At 40.3% G+C, this 20,837-nt stretch overlaps 1 protein-coding gene across 3 annotated transcripts in view; it reads right to left on the bottom strand.

Moving 5' to 3' along the window:
• The window catches only part of GALNT7 (polypeptide N-acetylgalactosaminyltransferase 7), a 70,872-nt gene that overhangs the window by 34,869 nt on the left and 15,166 nt on the right, over positions 1–20,837 (bottom strand). For 2 of the 3 annotated variants that reach the window (XM_071432074.1, XM_071432075.1), the window contains exon 2: positions 4,605–5,059. In XM_071432074.1, coding sequence (XP_071288175.1) covers positions 4,605–5,059 — 455 coding nt within the window. Of the gene's footprint in view, positions 1–4,604; positions 5,060–10,736; positions 10,764–20,837 lie in introns of those variants that run through there. The other variant, XM_071432076.1, reaches the window with a different exon arrangement.

Genomic DNA, 20,837 nt, shown 5'->3' with positions numbered 1-20,837 from the left:
TCTGCCATGCTGCCTTACTGCCTTTTTTAAAATAAACCCAGTATTTCCTAAACAATGTATCATGAATTAACAAACTCTTGTATTGTACTGCTGACTCCAGTCTTAAACAGAGGAACACACAACACCAATTTTTATCAAAGGACTCTGGGATTCTAAAGAATTGCAGACCACTAAGTCTGACTTCTGTACTGAATAGAAGCTAGTAATAAATAACAAAATTAGTAAACCATAGACACAGCTTTTGTGGAAAAATATTACCATCTTTTGAAGAAATCAAAATTTTTGTGGACACGAGTGAGGCTATTAATACAGTAACTGAATTTCCAAAGCATTTGATGAAGTTCTTTGTTTTCTTTACAGGAACAGTTTTTCATCAAACTATGGCAGATCTCTTAAGGTAGTAATTGCTGAAATTGTAAGCAAGTTTGTGACTTTAGCAGCATAACTGTGCTGGGAGCTAAGCAGTCCACCTCTTCTTCCAGGTCATTGCTGAACAATAGGAAAGTTCTTGGTAGTTGCAATTAAAATGGCTATAAACAGCTGCAGAATAATTCAAGAATGCTATCAAGGAAATGAGCCAGCAGGAGAGCTCAGTGCAAGTGGAAATGATTGTATATGGAGTATTAGACCACTCAGTGCATAGACTCAGTGACAGATCCTAAACTCTGCATTACCACTGGGGAAAAAAAGTTAAAAAAATCTTGGAGTCAAATGTGGAGAGGTCTGTCAGAATTTTAGCTCAGAGGTAATGAAAAGGGAAATGAAATAGCAGGAATAATAAGGATGGAACATGAAACATTTCTATAGGAACTTCATGGAGATATCTCTGATATTCCCATGTCACAGGGCAGCAGAGTCCCAGAGGCACATAACAGTATCTGTATCCGGGAGAAGAGGTTAAAACAAGCACCACATTCTGCAGTCACTGACTCAGGATGTCATTAATTTCAAGACTATAAATGCATTCAAAAGACAAGTCTGTGCACAGAAAGAGGTCTCTGAAGCATGACAACCCTGCTGCAATTTTTGGCTCCAGTGCCCCAGTGGTTGCCAGGAATGACGCTTATCCATTCTTGTATGTTTTCTCACCAGCATATGTTTTTGGCCAGAGCTAAAGTTGTCAGGAGAAACAATCACTGTTCAAACCCAGTACAAATGAATTTTTAAAAATTAAATTTTATTTTAAAATACTCTGGGGAGAAGGGTCATTATACTGGGTAAACAACTCAATTCTTGTTATTCTTAGCAGCAATACTCCACAGTTATCTCTTGGGTTTATTTTTTTTTGAGAGGACACACCTTGTTACCTGACAGTATTCACCCTCAAACCTAGGTCTCTTAGCATTTCCTTAGCATGGTGTATTTATGTTGGATCCAAGATAATCCAGAAAATTTATCACTCTATTTTTACTTCAGCTCTACCTCTGTGCAGACTCCTAAATACAAAAAGCAGGGAGCAATTAAATTAATATCCTTCTTCCCAAAAGCTAACAATTATTTTATTGCAGGTCTGCTAGGAAGTAGGGATAATGTGCAAAATCCAATATAAATGACTGCTCTAAGGGGTCTGCCACCTATCAGGATGACTAAAATAGATCCGAAAAAGGTAAAAATCACCAAGTTTAAAGAAAAAAGTTTCTTCCAGCTACTGTGCAGAGGTTTAGACAGGGCCTGCTAAGCCTGCTCTACTTCTTTGCTGCTAGAAATAAGGTGGAAAACAGGTATTTCTCAACTAATCCATTTTAAGTTCCTCCCAGCCCTCTTGCAGAGTGCTGAAAGACTGCAGTGAGATGAGCCATCTTCTAAATTTTGTGCACTGACTTTTACATATCCCCATACATTCTTGGTTTTTTTTAACCAAACTTATGACTTGTTCTATGTCAACACAAGTGCTGGGCATCAACACTGAAATATATTGGTTAAAATCCCTAAGCCAAGAGTATGTGGTACTGGCAAAATGGAAATAGTCTGATGTACCTGACAAAAAACTTGAACACACCATCCAGTGTTATTTCTCCCTACGGGACACAGCAAGAATTAAGGCTTTTTACAGCAGCTGAGACTGCCCAGAATCACCAGCAAAGTTCCTCCTGAATCAATAAAGGCAGCTGGCAAATCATCCTGGCAACATGTCAGACTACAAAGTCAAATCCAAGCATAGCAGAATTGAATCTCCCTTTATTGGCATGTCTTCCCTCTTCTCCCTCCAGCAGGGACAAGCCCTGAGGCTATATGGCTTTTAAGCTGAGAGAAACAGTTCTTGCAGCACAATTTCACTCTTGCTAGCACAGCCTGGGAAAGCATTTGGCATACTTCACTGAACAAACCTGACTGCACTGGGTAACGCTTCAAAATCCTGATGTTTGAAGAAATAGAGGGCTGAAAGGAGCTCTACCTACCTATAAACCAATAATTCAGTCTTTACCAGAAAGATCTTCCTCAATTAACAATGCCAACTTACTATTAACAGCAACAACAAAAAATTACTATATTGCTCTTTGGCAGGATTCAAGTAAATGTTGAGTGGCCTTACCAGCCACAAAAGTCTTTTTAAATAGATCAGTGGGAGGAAAATAAATGGTGCATCCAATAGGTAATCTGCTACCTTTTGCTGCATTTCTCTCTGGTATTGGGGAGAGCAGGAAAGTGAGCATGCAGGAGCCTGAAAGCATAGAGCAGTATCAGCCAATCTCACATTGCTTCCCCTCTCTCCTGTTCCCAGGAGACACACAGAAGCTATAAACCTTCAACCTACTTAGGTAATTGCAAGCATCCCAAGCATTCAATAAATAAAGTAAGGGATATAATGTTGTCTGAAAAATACCTTTTGTTCACGTTGCTTTTTTATGCTGTTTTGTTTGCTTGCTTAGAACATGAAATCATTAAATGCTAAAACCTAACTGATTTGAGCTGGTGGATTTAACCTCACAAAGGCTTATCTACAACTGTGCTTGAAGGAAACAGTTTCTAAAATTCATCATGTCATGGCTGTCCCTCCTCTACCTCAAAGTATTTAATCATTTTTGGGAACATCTATTTATTAATGTCCTTCAGAACAGATGACAAATTCTGAGATCACATAAAAAATACTTCAGGAACCTACAGGTGTGGAACTATTTGACAGATACCACAGGCTGTCTGATGCCCTTCACCTAAAAATGAAGGGGAAGGAGTACTTGAGTTCCGCTGCCAGAATTCACCAGGGCAGAGCCAGCCCAGTCCCACCTGCATGTGTCACGTTGCCACCTCTGAGTTGCTGTCCTTACAGAGGGAAGAAATGCTTCAGCAGGAGCAGCAGTGTCTAAGGAATAACCTCCCAAAAAGAAAATGCTGACCTACACAGGTTACCCAGAGCATTCCTTCCCTTTCAGAAAAATCTCTTTAGTACGAAGTACCAACTTGTGAGCACAGCAAAGAAAGAAATGCAAAGTGAACCCCAGGACAGCTGGCATTTCCTTGCCACCAACAGCACACAGGCATGGTCCTCTCCTCTGACTGCCAGGAAGTGGAAACCTTTAGTCAGTCACCTGAGGAACACAGCACAAAGTAAAGGGAAATGCTGTGCTCATGTGCTTCATTTGCTTTCAGGGAGTGCACACCACATAGCAAATTCAAGCAGCTGCATGTGCATGGGTATGAGTCAGACCCACAGCTGGCCAGTGCTCTCCTACCTTGCAAAAAGAAAACAAGACCCACCATAAATCCCAGAGCAGACCCCAGTAACCAGTCAATGAACCACCAACAGATTATTTACCACAGCTGGAAACATACAGCCCAGAGACTGGTACCCAGTCCAGGGATCAGCATAGCTCCATTGCTGGGGATGAGGGGGAAGTGAAAACTCCAAAGTACTTAACATCATATCCAACTTCATACACTGCCCACAAAACCCCAACCAAAGACAGACTAAAAAATACCCTGCCATTAAATCAGTTTGCTCAGAAACCCATCCCTGATATTTAACAAGGAAAATTATACCAAATGCAGATTAACCTGAGAGCAAAATTGCCTTCAACAAATATCAAAAGTCAGAATAGACTGTGTAGACCTGTTAGTACTCTTGAGCAAATGTTAGTAACTTTCCAGAATTTTCCCCACAACAAATTAGACACCCTTTCAGCAAGTAAATAAATGTTTTTCCTAAGACTGATTTCCTCTTTAGAGCAAATGCTGTGAGAAACTGTTGGAAGACAACTCCAACCATCACCAGGGCAGGACCATACTTCTTTTACTGCAGGTAAATAGGCAGTGTTTTAAAGAGAACAGTATTTCTTTCTGTTCTCTATTTATGCTCCATTTTAAAGGCATCAGGGTAAATCAAAACTGAATAAACTAACTAGCAGAGAGATGTCTAATAAAGATAATCCTTCCTGAAGGCAAATCTTAAGAAGTTATGGACTAAGAAAAGATATTACGATGAAGACTATGGCTAGACTCGGAGCATGGAAATACATGCAATTTGACACTAGAATAGATGACTCCAGAGATAAATCACTACAGTTTAAGTATTCATGGAAGGAATCATTGCAACAGCATTAAGAAGAATATATGGAAATGTGGTATAGTACAGCACAGAACCAAAAGAAAACAAAAGGTTTGCTTACTCTTCTTGACGCAGGTCATTAACGCTCCGGTCTAGCGAGATCATATCACTTGCCACCATATTAAAGCCAAACTCCTTAATGCTGGCTTGAACAGATTCTTTGTAGTCTGGTCCTAAGACATATGGCTTCGCCTCCTCTCCAGGGCCACCAACAACTCCATGAGGCTCAGGCTCTTTGGGTTCAAAATTACCAAGGACTCCAGGTCGTAACACAGGGTCTGGGTACGCAAATGTCTGAGGTTTGAATGTGAGATACTGCCTCTGGAGGATGTTTTGCTGCTTGTTATCAACACCATGCTGATTTAGTTCATTTTTGGCCTTATTTTTCCTTCGAATGGATTCCAAGTCCACTTCCACACCTTCAACATGAGGCCAAGGTACCACAGGTTTGAATTTCTCATTTCCTAGTCCATGGTCTCCTTTGTTTGGCAGGGGTCTGTTGGCTTCTTTGTCATCCTATATACACACACAGAGACACAGCAGACCATATCAATTGATGATCCTTTATTTATTTATATCCAGTAGCTTAATGCACTAAGAGTTGGTACTAAATATATATTGAGCAAGCATGGAGAAGTCTGTTGAGGGGTTCAATGAACACATTTTACTAAAGCTACTGACTGCTGGAGAACATCACCAGCTGTTGTCCACACTTACCTTGGTGAGCTGGTCCTGGAAATGGCCAAGTGCCCAAAAAACTCCCAAAGACCAAATAGCCATGCAGGACACATTCACCTGAATGTAGTTTGAGCTGTAGTTCAAACTGATGTGCAGGAGGCACTGACAAAACATTTTATGAAGGAGAAGGTGACACGGAGGCAAACAGTGCCACAGTCCACAGCATGGCATCCTTGGTCCCACTGCTGGACAGGGGGTGTTTCTGAGGCTGCTCTGCCTCAGACCTCTGCAGGGTCCCAGTGGTTACCAGAAACCTCAGAAGAAAGCAGCTGGCTAGAAATCAGCCTCAGCTGGGAGAGAGAGCTGTAACCACAAGTAACGTGGCACACTCATCTGTGGCAGCCACAAGCCACACACCATCCCTGCCCTCCACACACACTCCCTGTCCCTCCAGCTCACTCTCACCAAGCTCCTCCCTCTGCTGCAACAGCTTTTTTACAGCTGGGAGGTGACACTGATGGCACTGGAGACAGCAGGCAGAAATGAGATCAGCTGCACGGACACAGGCAGTCCTGCCTGGGGAGGCAGTGCTGGCGCTGAAGAGAACTGCCATGGCCATTGGCATCTCCTGCATCCTTGTTTAAAACAATTTTACTGCACTCCTCCCTCTCTCCACACCAAGAGATTTGCAGTTCTCACTGAGAAGCAGGGCTGGCATTTTGAAAACTGCTCAGCATTTTCAGTGATCAGTGAGGCTGGTGGGGTTAGAACAAGGGTGGGTGATTTTGGAAGACGCGAGACAGAAAGGCTTTGATGTGTCTGAGTGTGAAGTCTCCAGAACACAACAGCACCACCCATGAAAGCACTCCAAAACACACAGTCACAACTTTTTCCAATACTACTGTCCAAGAGTATGACAGGGAAATATTGCTGAAGCTTCAGATATCCTGCCAAAATTGTTTATTTGTAAGCAGGACAAATGCTAGATCATTCAGAAATCTGCAGAAAACAACACACATTTTAGCAATGTCTCAGAATCAAATAAAGTTTTGAGATCAGAAGGATGTCACCCATTCAAACCTGCTGAAGGCAGGTTCACAGTGAGGTGGGGTTTCTCAGAGGCTTGTCCAGTCACACCCCTTTGTCCAGTTTCTCAGGACAACCTGTTCCAATTGCTTGACCCAGTGAAAGCTTTTTCCCTCATACCTCAGTAGAAGTTTCTCATATTGCATCTTGTCCTCTCAGTCTGCACCACTCAGAAGATTTTATTTCCATTTGCTCTGCAACTTCATTTTTTTAGGGTGAAAAGATGCAATTAGATTCCCCATTAGACTCATTTCCCAGCCAAACCCAGCCTCCCTAGCAGGTCTTTGCTAGGTCCTCTGCATCTGTGAAAACATCTCTCCTGTGCTGGGGTAGTGTGGGAGGAAAAAGCACACAGAGCTCCTAACAGCCAAGCTCTTTCTAGGGCATTCACCCATTATGCACTCTGCCTTTACTGCAACTTGGGTACAATGCTGACTCATGTCCATCTTCAATTAAACCACATAATACTTCCTACTGCGTCACACTATTTTCCTTACATCATTCCACGTAAAAAACCTGCAGAAATTAAGAAAAACACAGTATACAATATTTCTAGGTTAACATGGTAACAGTGGGAGTCAGACTGGCTCCAATTCAAAATAAGGAGTTTATTCAAGAAACTTTCTGAGTTCTCTGTTTGTTATAGTTTAAACAGGAAGGACATACAACATGCAGAAGTGTTAGATTATTCTGTTCTTCCATCATCATTTTTTCAGGAACTCAAAAGTCAGTGTTGGAAAAGGGAAGTTTAAGGGCATGTGAAAAGGCATATTTTGCAAGAAAGTCGAAGGCTGTCATGGATCTAAATAAAGCCCTGAGAGGACTTTTGAAGAGAGCATCATCTCACACTTACCCTAGAAATCAAAAGGAAGGCTTTGCCACTAGACTGTCAGAACACTGCTGAGCTCTCAGCTCACATCTAATTCCTGCTCTGAGTGCGGAGGCAGCTATAAAAGCCAACAAAACAGGCAGCATCATCAGGAAGGATGCTTAAAGACAGCATAATTTTGACTACATAAAATTTGATGCATTCACGTATTCAGTAATATATAGTTCTGGTCTCCACATCTCAAAAGGAGTCAGAGAAAGTGCAGAGTAGGGTAAGCAAAATCAAGGAGAAGGCAGAAAGCTATCTTGAGATGAAAGACCAGAAAGGCCGCTCATCTTTCATCTCCAAGATCCTGCAGTTTGGAGATGCAATGGCTGAGGGGTATAGAACTGAAGTTTAAAATATCATGAAAGTCATGGAAAAACCCAGTGGAAAGTCACTGTTTACTGTGATGGATGACAGGTCCATAGGGGGACTGTAAAAGGGTTGTGAGAAACCCTCTGAAAATTTGAATTAAACAGCTGTAGATGCTGGAAGAGTCCAAAGGGAAGGCAGCATAGAAAGTAGCCAGGTTTACACACTGCCACACTCAGTCAACCACCCTGGATCATCAGTCTCAATCAGACAGGAATTTCTTATTCCCCTGGTTTGTGTGGAATTAAATAACCTTTCATTACACTTCCATTACCTATAAAACAGTAATGAGCTTCGACTTTGCCAATTCTTTGACTGAAGCATAACACTTCTGAAAGAAATTTGTTTTGCTGCTGTCAGAACTGACTTATCCTTTATTAGGATAACATTAGGATCCTAACATTTATTAGGATTACATTTAGCCTCATGCTATGCATAGCCTCCACTGCTATGCACAATTTGCATTATAATGCATTTATCTGTAGTTCCCTTCTACGCACTAAATATATCCCATATTTGCTGGCATGGAAAAATATTTCATAAAACAAGGAAATTAAATACACAGGCACACTCATTGACCCCATTCCTCCAATATCTATGCTCAGAGGACAAATCAGATAGAAAGCATTTGTTGTGGGTTAACCCCTGCATGCAGCTCAGCATGACACTGCTCACTCCTTCCTCCCTACACAAATCTAAAACACAGCAATCATATAGGATGCTATGAAAAAAATGAACTTAATCTCAGGATTTTAAGGACATTAAAAAAAAACAGAAGAGAAACTAGCAGTGCTTAGGTGCATGGTCATTTCTTCACAGATAAATGAGACAAGGATTTTCCAAATACTGTCTGGAAAAAAAGCAAAGTCAAACCACAATCAGAGAACTACTTCAGTCACCATAAAAGCCACAATGCCTTAGAGTCAGGAGCTTCTAGGGCTTCCTCTCTCTTTTATGAATTATGACCCACACCCCCTTTTAAAGGAAAAAAAATTAATGGTATATTAAAAAAAATAAAAAATTAATCACTGTTTCTCACTGATTACAAGTTTGGCTCAGGCAAAAGTACTCATACAATAACAGCTAAACCAGAAGGCATGTGTATAAAAAAAAGATAAAGCACAACAACCTTCCTAAAGTGGCAAAAAAAAAAAAAAGGTCTGAAAATTATTTTAAAAGCTTTGAAGGAGATAGTAACAGCAAAGTGAAGGGAGAGCTCAGAAGAAGTGAGCAGAACATGCATCTGAATACAGCTCTTCTAGGTTGTCCAAAAATAAGGGGAGAGAAGCAAAACCTACGAATTCTCTCACATCTGACGACAAATACCAAAACCAACAAAACCTCATTACATCTTTATAAAAAGGACACATAATACAGAAAAAAGCTTTTTCCACAGACCATTATTTTTTCCCATAGGGTTGGACTTAGGATTCCCTGCCAGCTTCCTAGATCCGCTTTGGTGCATGCTTCTTTATTTTTTAAATGTTTTTTTCACTCCTTAGGGTAATATGTATGAGTAACTGCAATGGGTGTTTCTGAAACAGTGATGTGATATAAATAAAGTCACTATCCTACTTGGAAATAATAAAAGGGGCTATTCATTGTCATTTTACTTTACAAATTGGGTGCCTTATTGCAGAAGACAGGAATGCAGTTGAAGGTACAGAAAACATAACTGTTTCCCTTTGAAAACATGCCTATAAATTATACAAAGTAAAAGGAAAGACCGTGAGAGGTCTTAATAAGGCTGCAAGATCAGTCATCTGGTGGGGGGCTGGAGCTGTAGCTGGCAATAAAACTGCCAATGTGAAAGTTGCATGATCTGCTTTTCTTCAGTAACTAGTTCAAGACTGGCAACTCCCTAAAACGCTCTATTAAATAATGTCTGAAAAAAAAAATTGATTTTAGAAAAGTTGATTTGCTTCAGAATAAATAAAATAAGCGATGATTTCCTCAACACAGTTGTCTGACTCTCAAAGGCTTCCATCCCATAAGACTTCACACCTCCCACCCCTAACATGGTGGCCTCCATTCAAGCAAGCAGAAATTACACCCACTACAGCTGGTCCTGCAGACCAAAAGCACACACAAATGGAAAAACAAGGATAAAGATCAACAGCACTTCTGCTGTCACTTAAAAAAACCCAAACAAAACTACAACTTTTTGCACAAAGCAATCTGTTTTAAGCTCCACATGCAGCATTGCTTCTAAATCATATTTTGCTAAATTTTCCATCAAACAATTTTGTCACAAGACGACCCTGCTGACTCAAATTGAGGCTGAAGTTGGACTGTGAGAGTTCCTACGTCAGATATGAGCAATGACATTCAAGCCATCTGGCTTGAAAGGGCCATTTGCTCTCCCAGTGCCTGGGCAAAACAGCCTCTATCCTGCTATGACTCCTCTCAGTGCATTTCAGAGTAATGGAATGCTACTTACATGCTCAGTAGCTCCTACGACTTTTAAATCTTGTGGAAAATTAGAATAGATCATTTATGAGAACTCCAGAAACACAGAGATAAGTACAATTTGACACCAAGTTAGACAAAACTTTTGAAGTTTAAAAATGCATGTTTGTAAAACTAAGAGATTGCTAAGTCCCTCCATTGCATGCTTTGTGCAACCCAAGTGAGAAACCATGCTGTTGATGGCGTTTGCCACCAGCAGTTTCAGGAAAATAGAATTCTGTAAGTTATATTTTTATGTTCACGGTCACCCTCAATTTGGACATATACTGACAATACAAAAGTCCATTACACAGTAAGTGCTACCTCTCCATGGTAGATTTCTGTCCCCTTAAATATCCTAGGGGAAACAGAACAAACTTAAACAAGATCAATTCATATCTACCATCCTGGAATAAATTTTGGTACATAGAACTACCACGACTATACAGCTTTGAACCACAAACACACTGTAGTGATGGCTTCTCTGAAGAGCAAGCCATCTAACCCTACAAGACAACAACCACATCTGTTATTTTTTGGAGTCTTCAGCACAAACTTGGTCAGAAACCACTTATGAATCACAAAGTCCAAACAAAAAAAAATTTGATTATATAAACAATCAAGCATTACACTATATGCATATTTACACATATATTAAAAATATATAAAAATATAAAGATATATTAAAATATATATAAATATCAAGATATAAAAAATATATATAAATGTTCTACTCACTAAAAAATACATAACACTGAAGTGTGAATGAGGTGCAAGAGCCACAAGCAGCTTTGGAGAAATGAGTATTGAGCAGTACTTTTATACCGATGTGTTCTGTACTCCCACTTATATCTGAGGTGGCAAATAAAAGATTGTGGGTGGGATTTTATTTCTTCTTTTTTTGAAATTTAATTAAAAGAAAAGCAGAGCAACTTCCTCCTTCAACCTGTTTCCTAGATTTCACAGCATCTATCAAGCTGATTGACACGTGATACACTACTCATTGCCCTGCACTATCCTTTATCCAACTTGTTATTTTTCTTTTAGATCCCAAGTAGCTCTTGGAGAGGAAACAGTTTTGCCAGGAATAGATACCTGTAATAGAGCTGCTAGTCATCAGCACTGAGAGAAATCCCTTTCCCACTCACTCCTTATGTCCTATGTGATAAGGCAGAACAGGACAACCACTAGTAAATATAACTTCTGCAGTACAGAACTTACTGAGCTTTCAGTGGATATCAGCAGACCACAGCCATTAATATTGACTCAGACCACTGAGAGAATGGTAAAGTAGCAGCACTTTTGAGACCCCAAATTACCTGTGCTAGCCAAGGCAAAACAATTTAGTGGGGAGTAAGATCAACAAGTTTATTCTATTTCATAGCTGACATTTCTGAGATAGGAAAGCATTGCTTGTGGAAAAGCGGCATGTCCAAAAATAAGAAGGGTACATAGTAAAGGAGAGGAACCATTTGTAGAGATGTGAATTTGGTAACAGCTCAATGTTCTGCTGTAATGAAGGAGTTTGACAGAATTTAGCATTCAAGTTCCAATTGCATTAATCCACATGAGCCTCTGTATCACAGATTCCTATTAATAGATAAAAACAACCTCTTGTTATCTAGTAATGAGTCTAAAAATTAACAATATTCACTAACATCTAAGGCCATCTCTGCTGGTGTTTGAACCTGTGAGGTCAAGAAAGACAGTGTGGAAGATAAGGCTTAATTCACCAACTTTATTTCATTTTTCAAATGATTGCTCCAAAAGTTCCCTGGGCAAAAAGACCCACTAGCTCTTCCTGTCCTCTTGGATGTCATCTACTTTGTCACAGCACAAGCATTTATCTAGGACAGTGACTTCAGGCTAGTGCTGCATACTGCCATGCTCTGCAGCCAGCACTTCACAAGGTCATTCACAAGGCACAGGAACTGCTATTAAGTTGTGGAAGCCCTCAGATAACAAGCCCCATGGAAGAAGGAACAATACTTTTTTCAGTCGAAATAACAACCTGATTCCCAGGTTGTTTATCTAACAGAAGGAACATAATCAATCCTGAGTTTGAGCTGTTTACTTGCAGAATATCTTGTTTAAAGACATGCCCAAATTTGGATGTCACTATGATACCCATCTAAGCATCCCATTTAAATGAAATTGTTCTGTTGTGACATTATCTCTCACTTGCAAGGGGAGCTAAGGATACTTCTGTCATCCTCTTTGGCCTTGCTGTGTATGTATCATTAAAAACTCATGCAAAGTAATGCAATCCTGCCACAACTGCTCTTTCAACTTGCACTGCTTTACCCCCTGTCCCTGCTCCTCACTCCATCTTCCAATGACACTAGTCTGCCAGAACTTACTGCTGGATATGTCTCTCTTGGAGTCTGGATCTTCTACAAATGCAATTGTGACATTCATGTACTTCTGGTTCAGACTGAGCAAGTCCCTTTACTTTGGGAAGTTCAGATACCTCCACTGAAAGCAGATACTAACCAGAGAGCTGGCCAGAGTGCTTGTGCTAGATTCAGTCTCATAAAAATGCTGCCATTGGTCACCCAAAACTTGCAAGCTTCACTCTCTCACCTTCAGGGAGATTTCAGAGTACAAGGAATGACAGATAGAATGTGGCCTGTACCTTACCTATGTTACAAGATGCCTTCTGAGGAGAGGTGCAGTACTCCTCGAAATGACAAGCAGTTTCACAACTAGACTCTGCCTGACTGAAAGCAAGTAAAAATAAAGACACTGAGTGCCTCAGAACAAATTACTGTAAAAAATAGCAGTCCTAATGTCCTCATCTTCCCTAGCACTCAGTGCTTGGGGAATATTGAACCAGCTCTTAAACCTACCAATCTCCTTCCTGATTGCTTGAGATACAACTCTCACTCAGCTTTTACACATCCCATCCTGCCATTCCTGGTCCTGTCACACCACCCCTGGTCCCATCTGTAGTTCAACAGTCACAGTGTGCTAAAGAAGGCCGACAGAGATCCATTTCACTCAAAGCCCCCACTTATGCCCAAGAACTTTGCAGAGCAATCACAGTCTTATGGAACGGTTTGGATTGAAAGGGGACCTTGAAGACCACCTAGTTCCAGCCCCCCTGCCATGGGCAGGGGCACTTTCCACTAGACCAGGTTGCCTGGAACTACATCCAACTTGGCCTTGAATACCTCCAGGGATGGGGTGTCCACAACTTCCCTGGACATCCTGTTCCAGTGTCTCACTGCTTTCACAGGAAAGACTTTTTTCCTAATATCTGCTCTAAACCCACTCTCTTTGTACCTCTCAGTGCACCTCTCCATGTGGCTGTGGAGAGTACCATGTAATCTGGATAGCAATTAATGAGATCTAAACCAGAAAGTCTAAGATAAATACCTGAATAAACTGATATCAAAGAAATCTGTGCTTGATTTTGTAACTTAAGGCTAGTTTTGAAGCAAGCAAAATAGTCTCTTATCATTAAGATTACAATCACTTCCAAGTAAAAGAAATATTCTTAAACTAAATTGTAAATGAAGCTGCTGCATTACCTAAGGGGATGTATTTCAGTCTCTCCCATGCTCTAGAAATGAAAATATGTTGGCACTAGTAACCTGTGCAATAAAAAGAACACAAAACTCTATCTGCAGCTGCTTGCTGCAGAATAACAGAAAAGCTGTTAGAGGACCCTTGATAAGACAGAAGTATGATCCAAAGCCTCTTAAATCCTCTCCTTACAGACAACACACTAAAGATGACAGAAAAACTTTAAACTCAGAAGAGCAAGAATTTATTACAAGTTTATTACAACTAGACCAATCACCATTTTCAGTAGAAGAAAGCTGAAGCAATCACAGAAACACAGAATGGCTTGGATTGGAAGGAACCTTAAAGATCTCTCAGTTCCACCCCCCCTGCCACAGGCACCTCCTACTAGACCAGATTGCTCACAGCCCCATCCAACCTGGCCTTGATCAAGTACGACAGAACATAAAGAAGCATAAGAGCAAGAATCTCCCCACACACCGCATCTTTTCAGGTGTGGTTTTGCTCCTTGCTAATTAAATGGTTTCTTTGTTGCATCCCAGTGCAATTTGTTTGGTCCCCAAGGAACCAGAGACCACAAGAGACCTGCATGCACCGACCCTGGCTCTCTTCTTGACACAAACTGAGGAAAGACAAATACTGTACATCACACAAGGTAAGTCAGCTTAGGTTAAGCATTTAAGAGTGATCTAATAAACCACCAGCTGACCCAGTGACTGCAGAACTGTCTGCCACCAAGCTTTTCAAACACCCATAGCCTTCCTTCCTTCTCTGCCTAACAGATAAATACATTTCTATATACTGCAGCCTACATTGTCATTAGTATGTATTTAGCATGGTAGTTCAACTACAAACTTCTGTAGAGTATAACCACATTAATTCATTCTTAAACAGAGACTGCAGTGACTCAGAGCTCCAAGCCAAGAAAAAAGCACCTGTTAGTCATATTTACCCTCAAATACACCATATGGGTTACTACACCATCGATGAGACACCACAATTAAAAAAACCCAACAAACTAATTTGTATGCCAGTTGACTAATTTCATGCTAAATCCAGCCATTTGACATTTTAGTGTATTTTAGTTGTTCAGAATGCTGTTATGATAACAGCCAAGCCCCATGAAGAGGCTGAAGAGAAGGAGAGACCAAGCCCTGGGGTACAGCTTTTCTACTGCAGCACCAGGGAGAAAATCTGTTCCAGGTAAGCAAAGCCCATCAGACTCTGACCCATCTTTCCAAGATAAAGTCTAGTTCCTTGTCTAGTCTTGAGAGCAGAGACACTGAGGACCCAATCAATTCCAGTTTTCCTTCTTTTCCTGATGCCACTCTCCACATCAAATCTCAGGAGACGTCAAGTTGCATCTACACACAGAAAGGTCAACACTTATTGCCTAGAAAGTTAAACCTTTTTTTCACTGAAAAATGTAATGAAAATAATTCTTTTTCAACTCCTCAACCTGGAGGGTGCCTTGCTGCACAAGAGGATCAGCAGGGTGACTTGCTCCTGAACCTGATGTGCCAGCAGCTGTAGGTATCACAGGAGGAGTAAAGCAGCAGAAGAACAAGGCATTTCTGAAAAACAAGTGCATGAAACTGGCTTCTAGGGACACAGCCAGAACAATGTTTAAACAGATGAAGGCTATGGGAAATCTCCAAATACTCAGAATTCTGGTCAATCTAATCAATATCATCACCGCTCATTTCTGTAAACATTTACTGCTATGTACTTAGTTCAAATGCCACTTTCTGGTCCCCTTCTCATTTCTCTGAAATTTCCAGTTTTGTTTACAATGCTGTGATGAGGATGATGCCATTGCTTACCCTATTTGAGAAGGGCAGAAGGTGAAGGTAAGAAATTTCTCCAACTCTTTCTTGCAGGCAAAAGATAAATATCAGGAAATCTCTTCTGAAAACTGGACTGCAGAAATGATGGCACAAAATGCAGGGTGTTTCTATCCTGTCTCCCTCCTCCAAGTGATTAGGAGTGCCACATTTGCCCAGGGCTATGTGGCTTGGAGCAATAGAATCAGATTTTGAAAACAATGTTTAGTCAGAAGCATACTTAAGCTGTAGCAAATTGCTTGACAATACTTTGAATAACCAACACCTTTTTGGCCTATGATGCAAGAGAAAAAAGGGAAACATATCATAATTAGACAACTGTCCACAACTTTTCTTTGTTAGAGGGATTTTAAGAATGCTTAACTGGAAAAATTATGAGTATTAAGAACAAAATGGACAATTGCATCATCTCTATGCTGAGCTGACTGTAAGATGTAAAAGGGCCTCCAGATTTCGGTTCTTCATGACTCCTGGAGTATTTCTTACCCTCTTTGTTAAAAAAATGAAGAGGGTAAGAATGAAATTTTTTAACTGTCTTTGCACTGCAATGAGAGGCTAGCAAAAGAGGACTTTTTTTAGTAATGTAGATCTGCAACTTTATTGATTAATAAAAATTAAGAGGAAAAATAGCCTGAATACTCAGAAATAGTGTTGTATTGATGTCTTAGCCACGCAGTATATGCTGATCCATGTAGTCTAACTCTTTCTACTGTATTATTCTACTGATGCCACATTATTCTACTGATGCCACTGTTTACACTGTCAAGTGCTTGGCAAACAATTCCTGCAGTTTTTGCAACCAAATGGAAGAAAGACAAAGCAGACATGAGAAGGGAATAGTTTGCAGCAATATTGCCACAATCCAGAACACCAACACCCCTCTCACTTGGATGTTTTCTCTGGTGATTTCTCATTTCACTCCTGTGCTCTGGATCCTCAGCAGCACCACCTTTTCTGCCCTGCCCAGCAGCTGGTCTCAGCCAGTACCACACTCACACTCAGTGCTTTGCTACAATTGCTGAGAACTTTATTCCACAGTGCTTAATAGCTCAGCAATAACAAACATCTCCTTCCCATCCCAAAAACCTCCTTCATCCCTTTTTCCTGGGAAGCTGTGCCCTCCAAGGTGAAAAGGCTTAAAACACAGCATCACTCAAGAGCTTCAATACAAGATTTGTTCTCATCACTACATTGCAACATTAAATGAAGCTTGTGACCTTTCTAGTTGAGTCATTGTTCCTTCCATGTTCTGTTTCACTCTAGGAATATCCTTCATTTTATGCATATGTTTCAATGAGATCTTAAAAATAGAACTCATGTTTATTCATATGGATATTAGAAATTTTTAAGAATTTCTAAGATGTCCTCTGTCCAGCTTCATTTTCTTCCAAAAAGCAAAAATTATTTTTCTTTTCCTGTGTAGCACTATTACACAGTGGACTAGGAAGTAGCAAGGCTTTTAATTTTACCAAGACCAAGCCCATTTTATGAATGTTCTCTATAAATTGAAGAAAGAAATAGATAAAACTGTTTCTTTTGGACTGAAACAACCAAAATTTAAGTAATTAAGTTTTAAGCTGCAGAGATAAGCAGGTAAAAACAAGCTGTGCTGGTTTTGGCTGGGGTAGAGTTAATTCTCTTCCCAGTAGCTGGCATGGGCTGTGTTTTGGGTTTGTGCTGAACACAGGGCTGATAATGGGGAGATGTTTTGGTTATTTCTGAGCAGGGGTTGCACAGAGCCAAGGCCTTTTCTGCTTTTCATCCTGCCATGCTGGGGAGGAGACAGCCAGGACAGGTGACCCAAACTGAGCACAGGGATATTCCAGGCCATGTGGCATCATGCTCAGTTTGTAAAGTAGGGGGAAGAAGAAGGAAGGAGAGGAACATTTGGAGCGATGGTGTTTGTCTTCCCAAGTTACTGTGGTGGGGCCCTGCTGTCCTGGAGATGGCTGAGCACCTGCCTGCCCATGGGAAGCAGTGAATTCATTCCTGTTTTGCTTTGCTTGTGTGCTCAGCTTTTGCTTTCTATATTGAACTGTCTTCATCTCAGCCTGTGAGTTTTCTCACTTTTACTGATCCAATTCTCTCCCTGATCCCACTGGCGGGGGAGAGGGGGAGCAGCTGCCTGGGGCTTGGCTGCTGACTGAGCTTAAACCACAAGACAAGCATTCACTCTGAATTAAAAGAGTTACAATACATAATCCATAACTTTACTATAGATAAAATCCAACTTCTATTATTTTTCAGAAAAAACTCAGAAAGAAACAAGAACTATCATCAATTGTCATGTTCCAAGTGGCTGAGGCCAGCTTCTCTGGCTCCCCAGGCATCAGCAATGAACACTGCACTGGTTCAAGCCTGTGGAGGAACTTCATTCTTGTTTCTCAATCATCTGGGACAGATGGATATTTAAAAATCATGCATTTCTTTTATATAACTCAGCAAGTAAATGACATTCACAATACAATAAATCCATCACTAATGGACACACTTGATCAAGGGATGCACTTTTCTGTGCTGTATCTTGTCTGCCTCAATTTTTAAAGAGAGATATGTCAATCTCATTTCATATTTCTTGCTATTAGGAGCAAACTGCACGATTAGATTTTCATTTATCTTGAAATATTGTAACCATTCTCAAGCTTTACCACAGTCTACTTCTGTCTTTTTTTAAATTGCTTTTTAGAATTTGATCAACCCTACCATTTTGAAAGCTTCTTCAATGAAACAGCCAGCTAAAGCCAAAAACTGCATTGTATGCAAATTATACACAGTCTAAAACCCACTTCTGCAAGTTTCATCTGAACTCCCAAAAGACTTCCAAAATTCAGAGTATTTATGTAATTACCTTGTGTACTGCTTGACTAGACAAGTGAAGGGAAATAACTTGTGATGAGTTGTGTTCTCTGCAGTTTGATCTCATCTATCCTTGGCCTTTCATTCCTGGTCTTTCCTACGTAGGAGAATGTGTGTGGTGTTTGCCAATAAATTAGTTATAGTCTACTGAACCATTGAGGTAAGACAAGTTCTTATCTGCGCCAAATACTTCAAAAAACCCAAAAATCAACACAGCACATGCATTTGAAGCATAAAAAGGAAAAAAAAACAAACCAAACAAAAAACCCTACAACAACACTAAACTAATAAAAAACCAATATATTGAACAGACAAATCAATCTTGGTAAATAGACTGCTCTTTCTGTGACACATACAGCTAGTGATATTGTTTGTTTTGCTGTGAGGTAAACACGATGAATATAAAAATCTATCTTACAGCCCTGCTTTAGAAACTACATAATGTGTTAGCACAGCTGGGGTATCTGCATCTTTTAGATAGCCAGCAAGAATGCTATAATATAATCCACAAACTTCCTAAATGGGCTCCACTAGACCAGCCTGTGCTTCCAGCTTTGCACATTTCTCTGCACTTGCCATGCAGAATCTTTTACTTGGAGCGTGGAAGCCACTGTGGGCACCTTGAGACCACAGGGCCAATCAGAAAGGTGGCCATGCTGCACCTGAACTTTAAGTAATGGACTGCCCTGATATTTCCTTTGTCAGTGCAGATGATCCATGCTGGTGCCACAATATAAACCTGAAGCTGTATGAGACTAATGATCAAAACATTACTCTCCAAATCGACACTGGGAACTGACATCCCACTGCCTTCTCCTAACATGGCACCAAGGATTAACTCCTAGCCCTGAGCAGCTTCTGAGGGACTTCCTTACATCTGGCAGATCCCAAAGAGACTTTTGACATGACCTTTGTGCTTCCAGCTCAGGTCCACTATGGCTGGCATTTCTGACCTCACACCTGGGGAAGATGCAAGTGAACAGCACTCTCCCATCTGCACTGACTCCCTAGCAATGGCACCGTAGCATTCCACTGCTCAAATTAATGGGTGTACAACACACACAAAGACATGAGGCTCCTTCTTGCTCAGAAAAAAGGGAAGTCAGTTTTCTCAGCACAGTGCCTCTGTCTGCAGGATACTCTCACCATCCAAACAGCATAGCAACAGGCATTTCTCTGCAGCAACACAATCTTTTCAACAAATGTTCACTTCTTGTTAGCACTTTTGTTATGAAATCTGAAGTTCTGGCAATTCAGACTCTCCACGTAAATACTGAGAATGGAACATTGGCTAAAAATTGATCTCAAAATGTCAGTGAGCCTTTCCTCAGGGTATAATCACCCCAGTAATGCTGTTTCCATCTGGAGTGACTTCCACAAGCCCTAGGCATGTGCATTACTTGTGGTTTTCAAACAGAGCTGCTAATAACTGCATTTATGAAAACTGTGCCCTTCACTTACAGCATCTTCCATAGAAGAGACATTACAAAGTCTACTTATGATCTATCCAGTTCATTAAAAGAGCGTTTAAATTGGAACACAGTTCACTCAATCAAGACCTTTACATGCTAGCCTTGCACTGCAACTTCTAACAAAGACAATTTTGTTAAAGCCTGTCAGAAAACTCAATTCAAAAGCTTTCTGCAGTCCCTGGGAAAGAGAGTCTGTTGTCTCTAGCACAGCAAAATCTGGCCTGTAGCTGGAAAATGAAGAGTCAGTAAGGCAGTTCATACTTTAGTCTGACTGGGGAGTGAGACAGTGCCTCCCAGGAGGAGGAACTGCAAAAGAAGAAAATTGTCAGTATTGCAATCTCCAATATAGAAGAGAAGCTACATACATCAGGCATCAAATACCACAGAAGGATGAACTGGCAAATGTACCAGGACAGGTCAGTAAACAGTACAGAATTGTTTACTGTATATCAAAACAGAATCAGCAAAAGAAACCAAAATCCACAAGGATGATACTCTAATCAAAACACACACACACACACACAAAATCCACTGTGCTTTGCTACTGTTCAATAAACTCCAAAATTCTTATATAGAAAATGGTAAAGGAAAAGTAATATAAAAGAGCTTCTTCTGTAAGAGACCCTAATTCCCATGGTTGTCAACCATGCCAGTATTATTGCTGTCAATAATCAGTCACCTTTTGGGATGATGTGCTTTCTTTTGAGAAGTTATTACACACAAATGACAACAGCACAACATAAGAGGCATATGCTCTGTTTAAGACTGCCATATGTAAGTTATCCAAATAAACATTTTCTCAATACATTACTTTATCATCCGATACAGACTTGGACAAATATTGTAAGTTAAGATAGAAAAAAACAGATTGATTCACTCTTGCACTAAATAGTTCCAGTAAATTATATAAATAAAGCAAAACGAACAAACAATGCAAAAATTCCATCACAATCTGAAAATTTTCACTTTTCAATTCACTTCAATTAAAAAAGTAACAGCTTAAAAATAAGGTACTAGGCACCTTTCCATTTTTAATAATTTCAACAGAACATGAACAGCATAAGTCTATGCATTAGCTGTTGCTTCAGACATAGTGTTTTACCTAGATATAGCATATTTTCCTTTTGTTTAGTATAGCA

This window comes from Agelaius tricolor, unplaced genomic scaffold (assembly GCF_023055355.1).
Source record: "Agelaius tricolor isolate 1412-34295 unplaced genomic scaffold, bAgeTri1.0.p SCAF_8, whole genome shotgun sequence".
Classification (NCBI taxonomy): domain Eukaryota; kingdom Metazoa; phylum Chordata; class Aves; order Passeriformes; family Icteridae; genus Agelaius; species Agelaius tricolor.
This window is presented reverse-complemented; position numbering and strand designations above follow the sequence as displayed.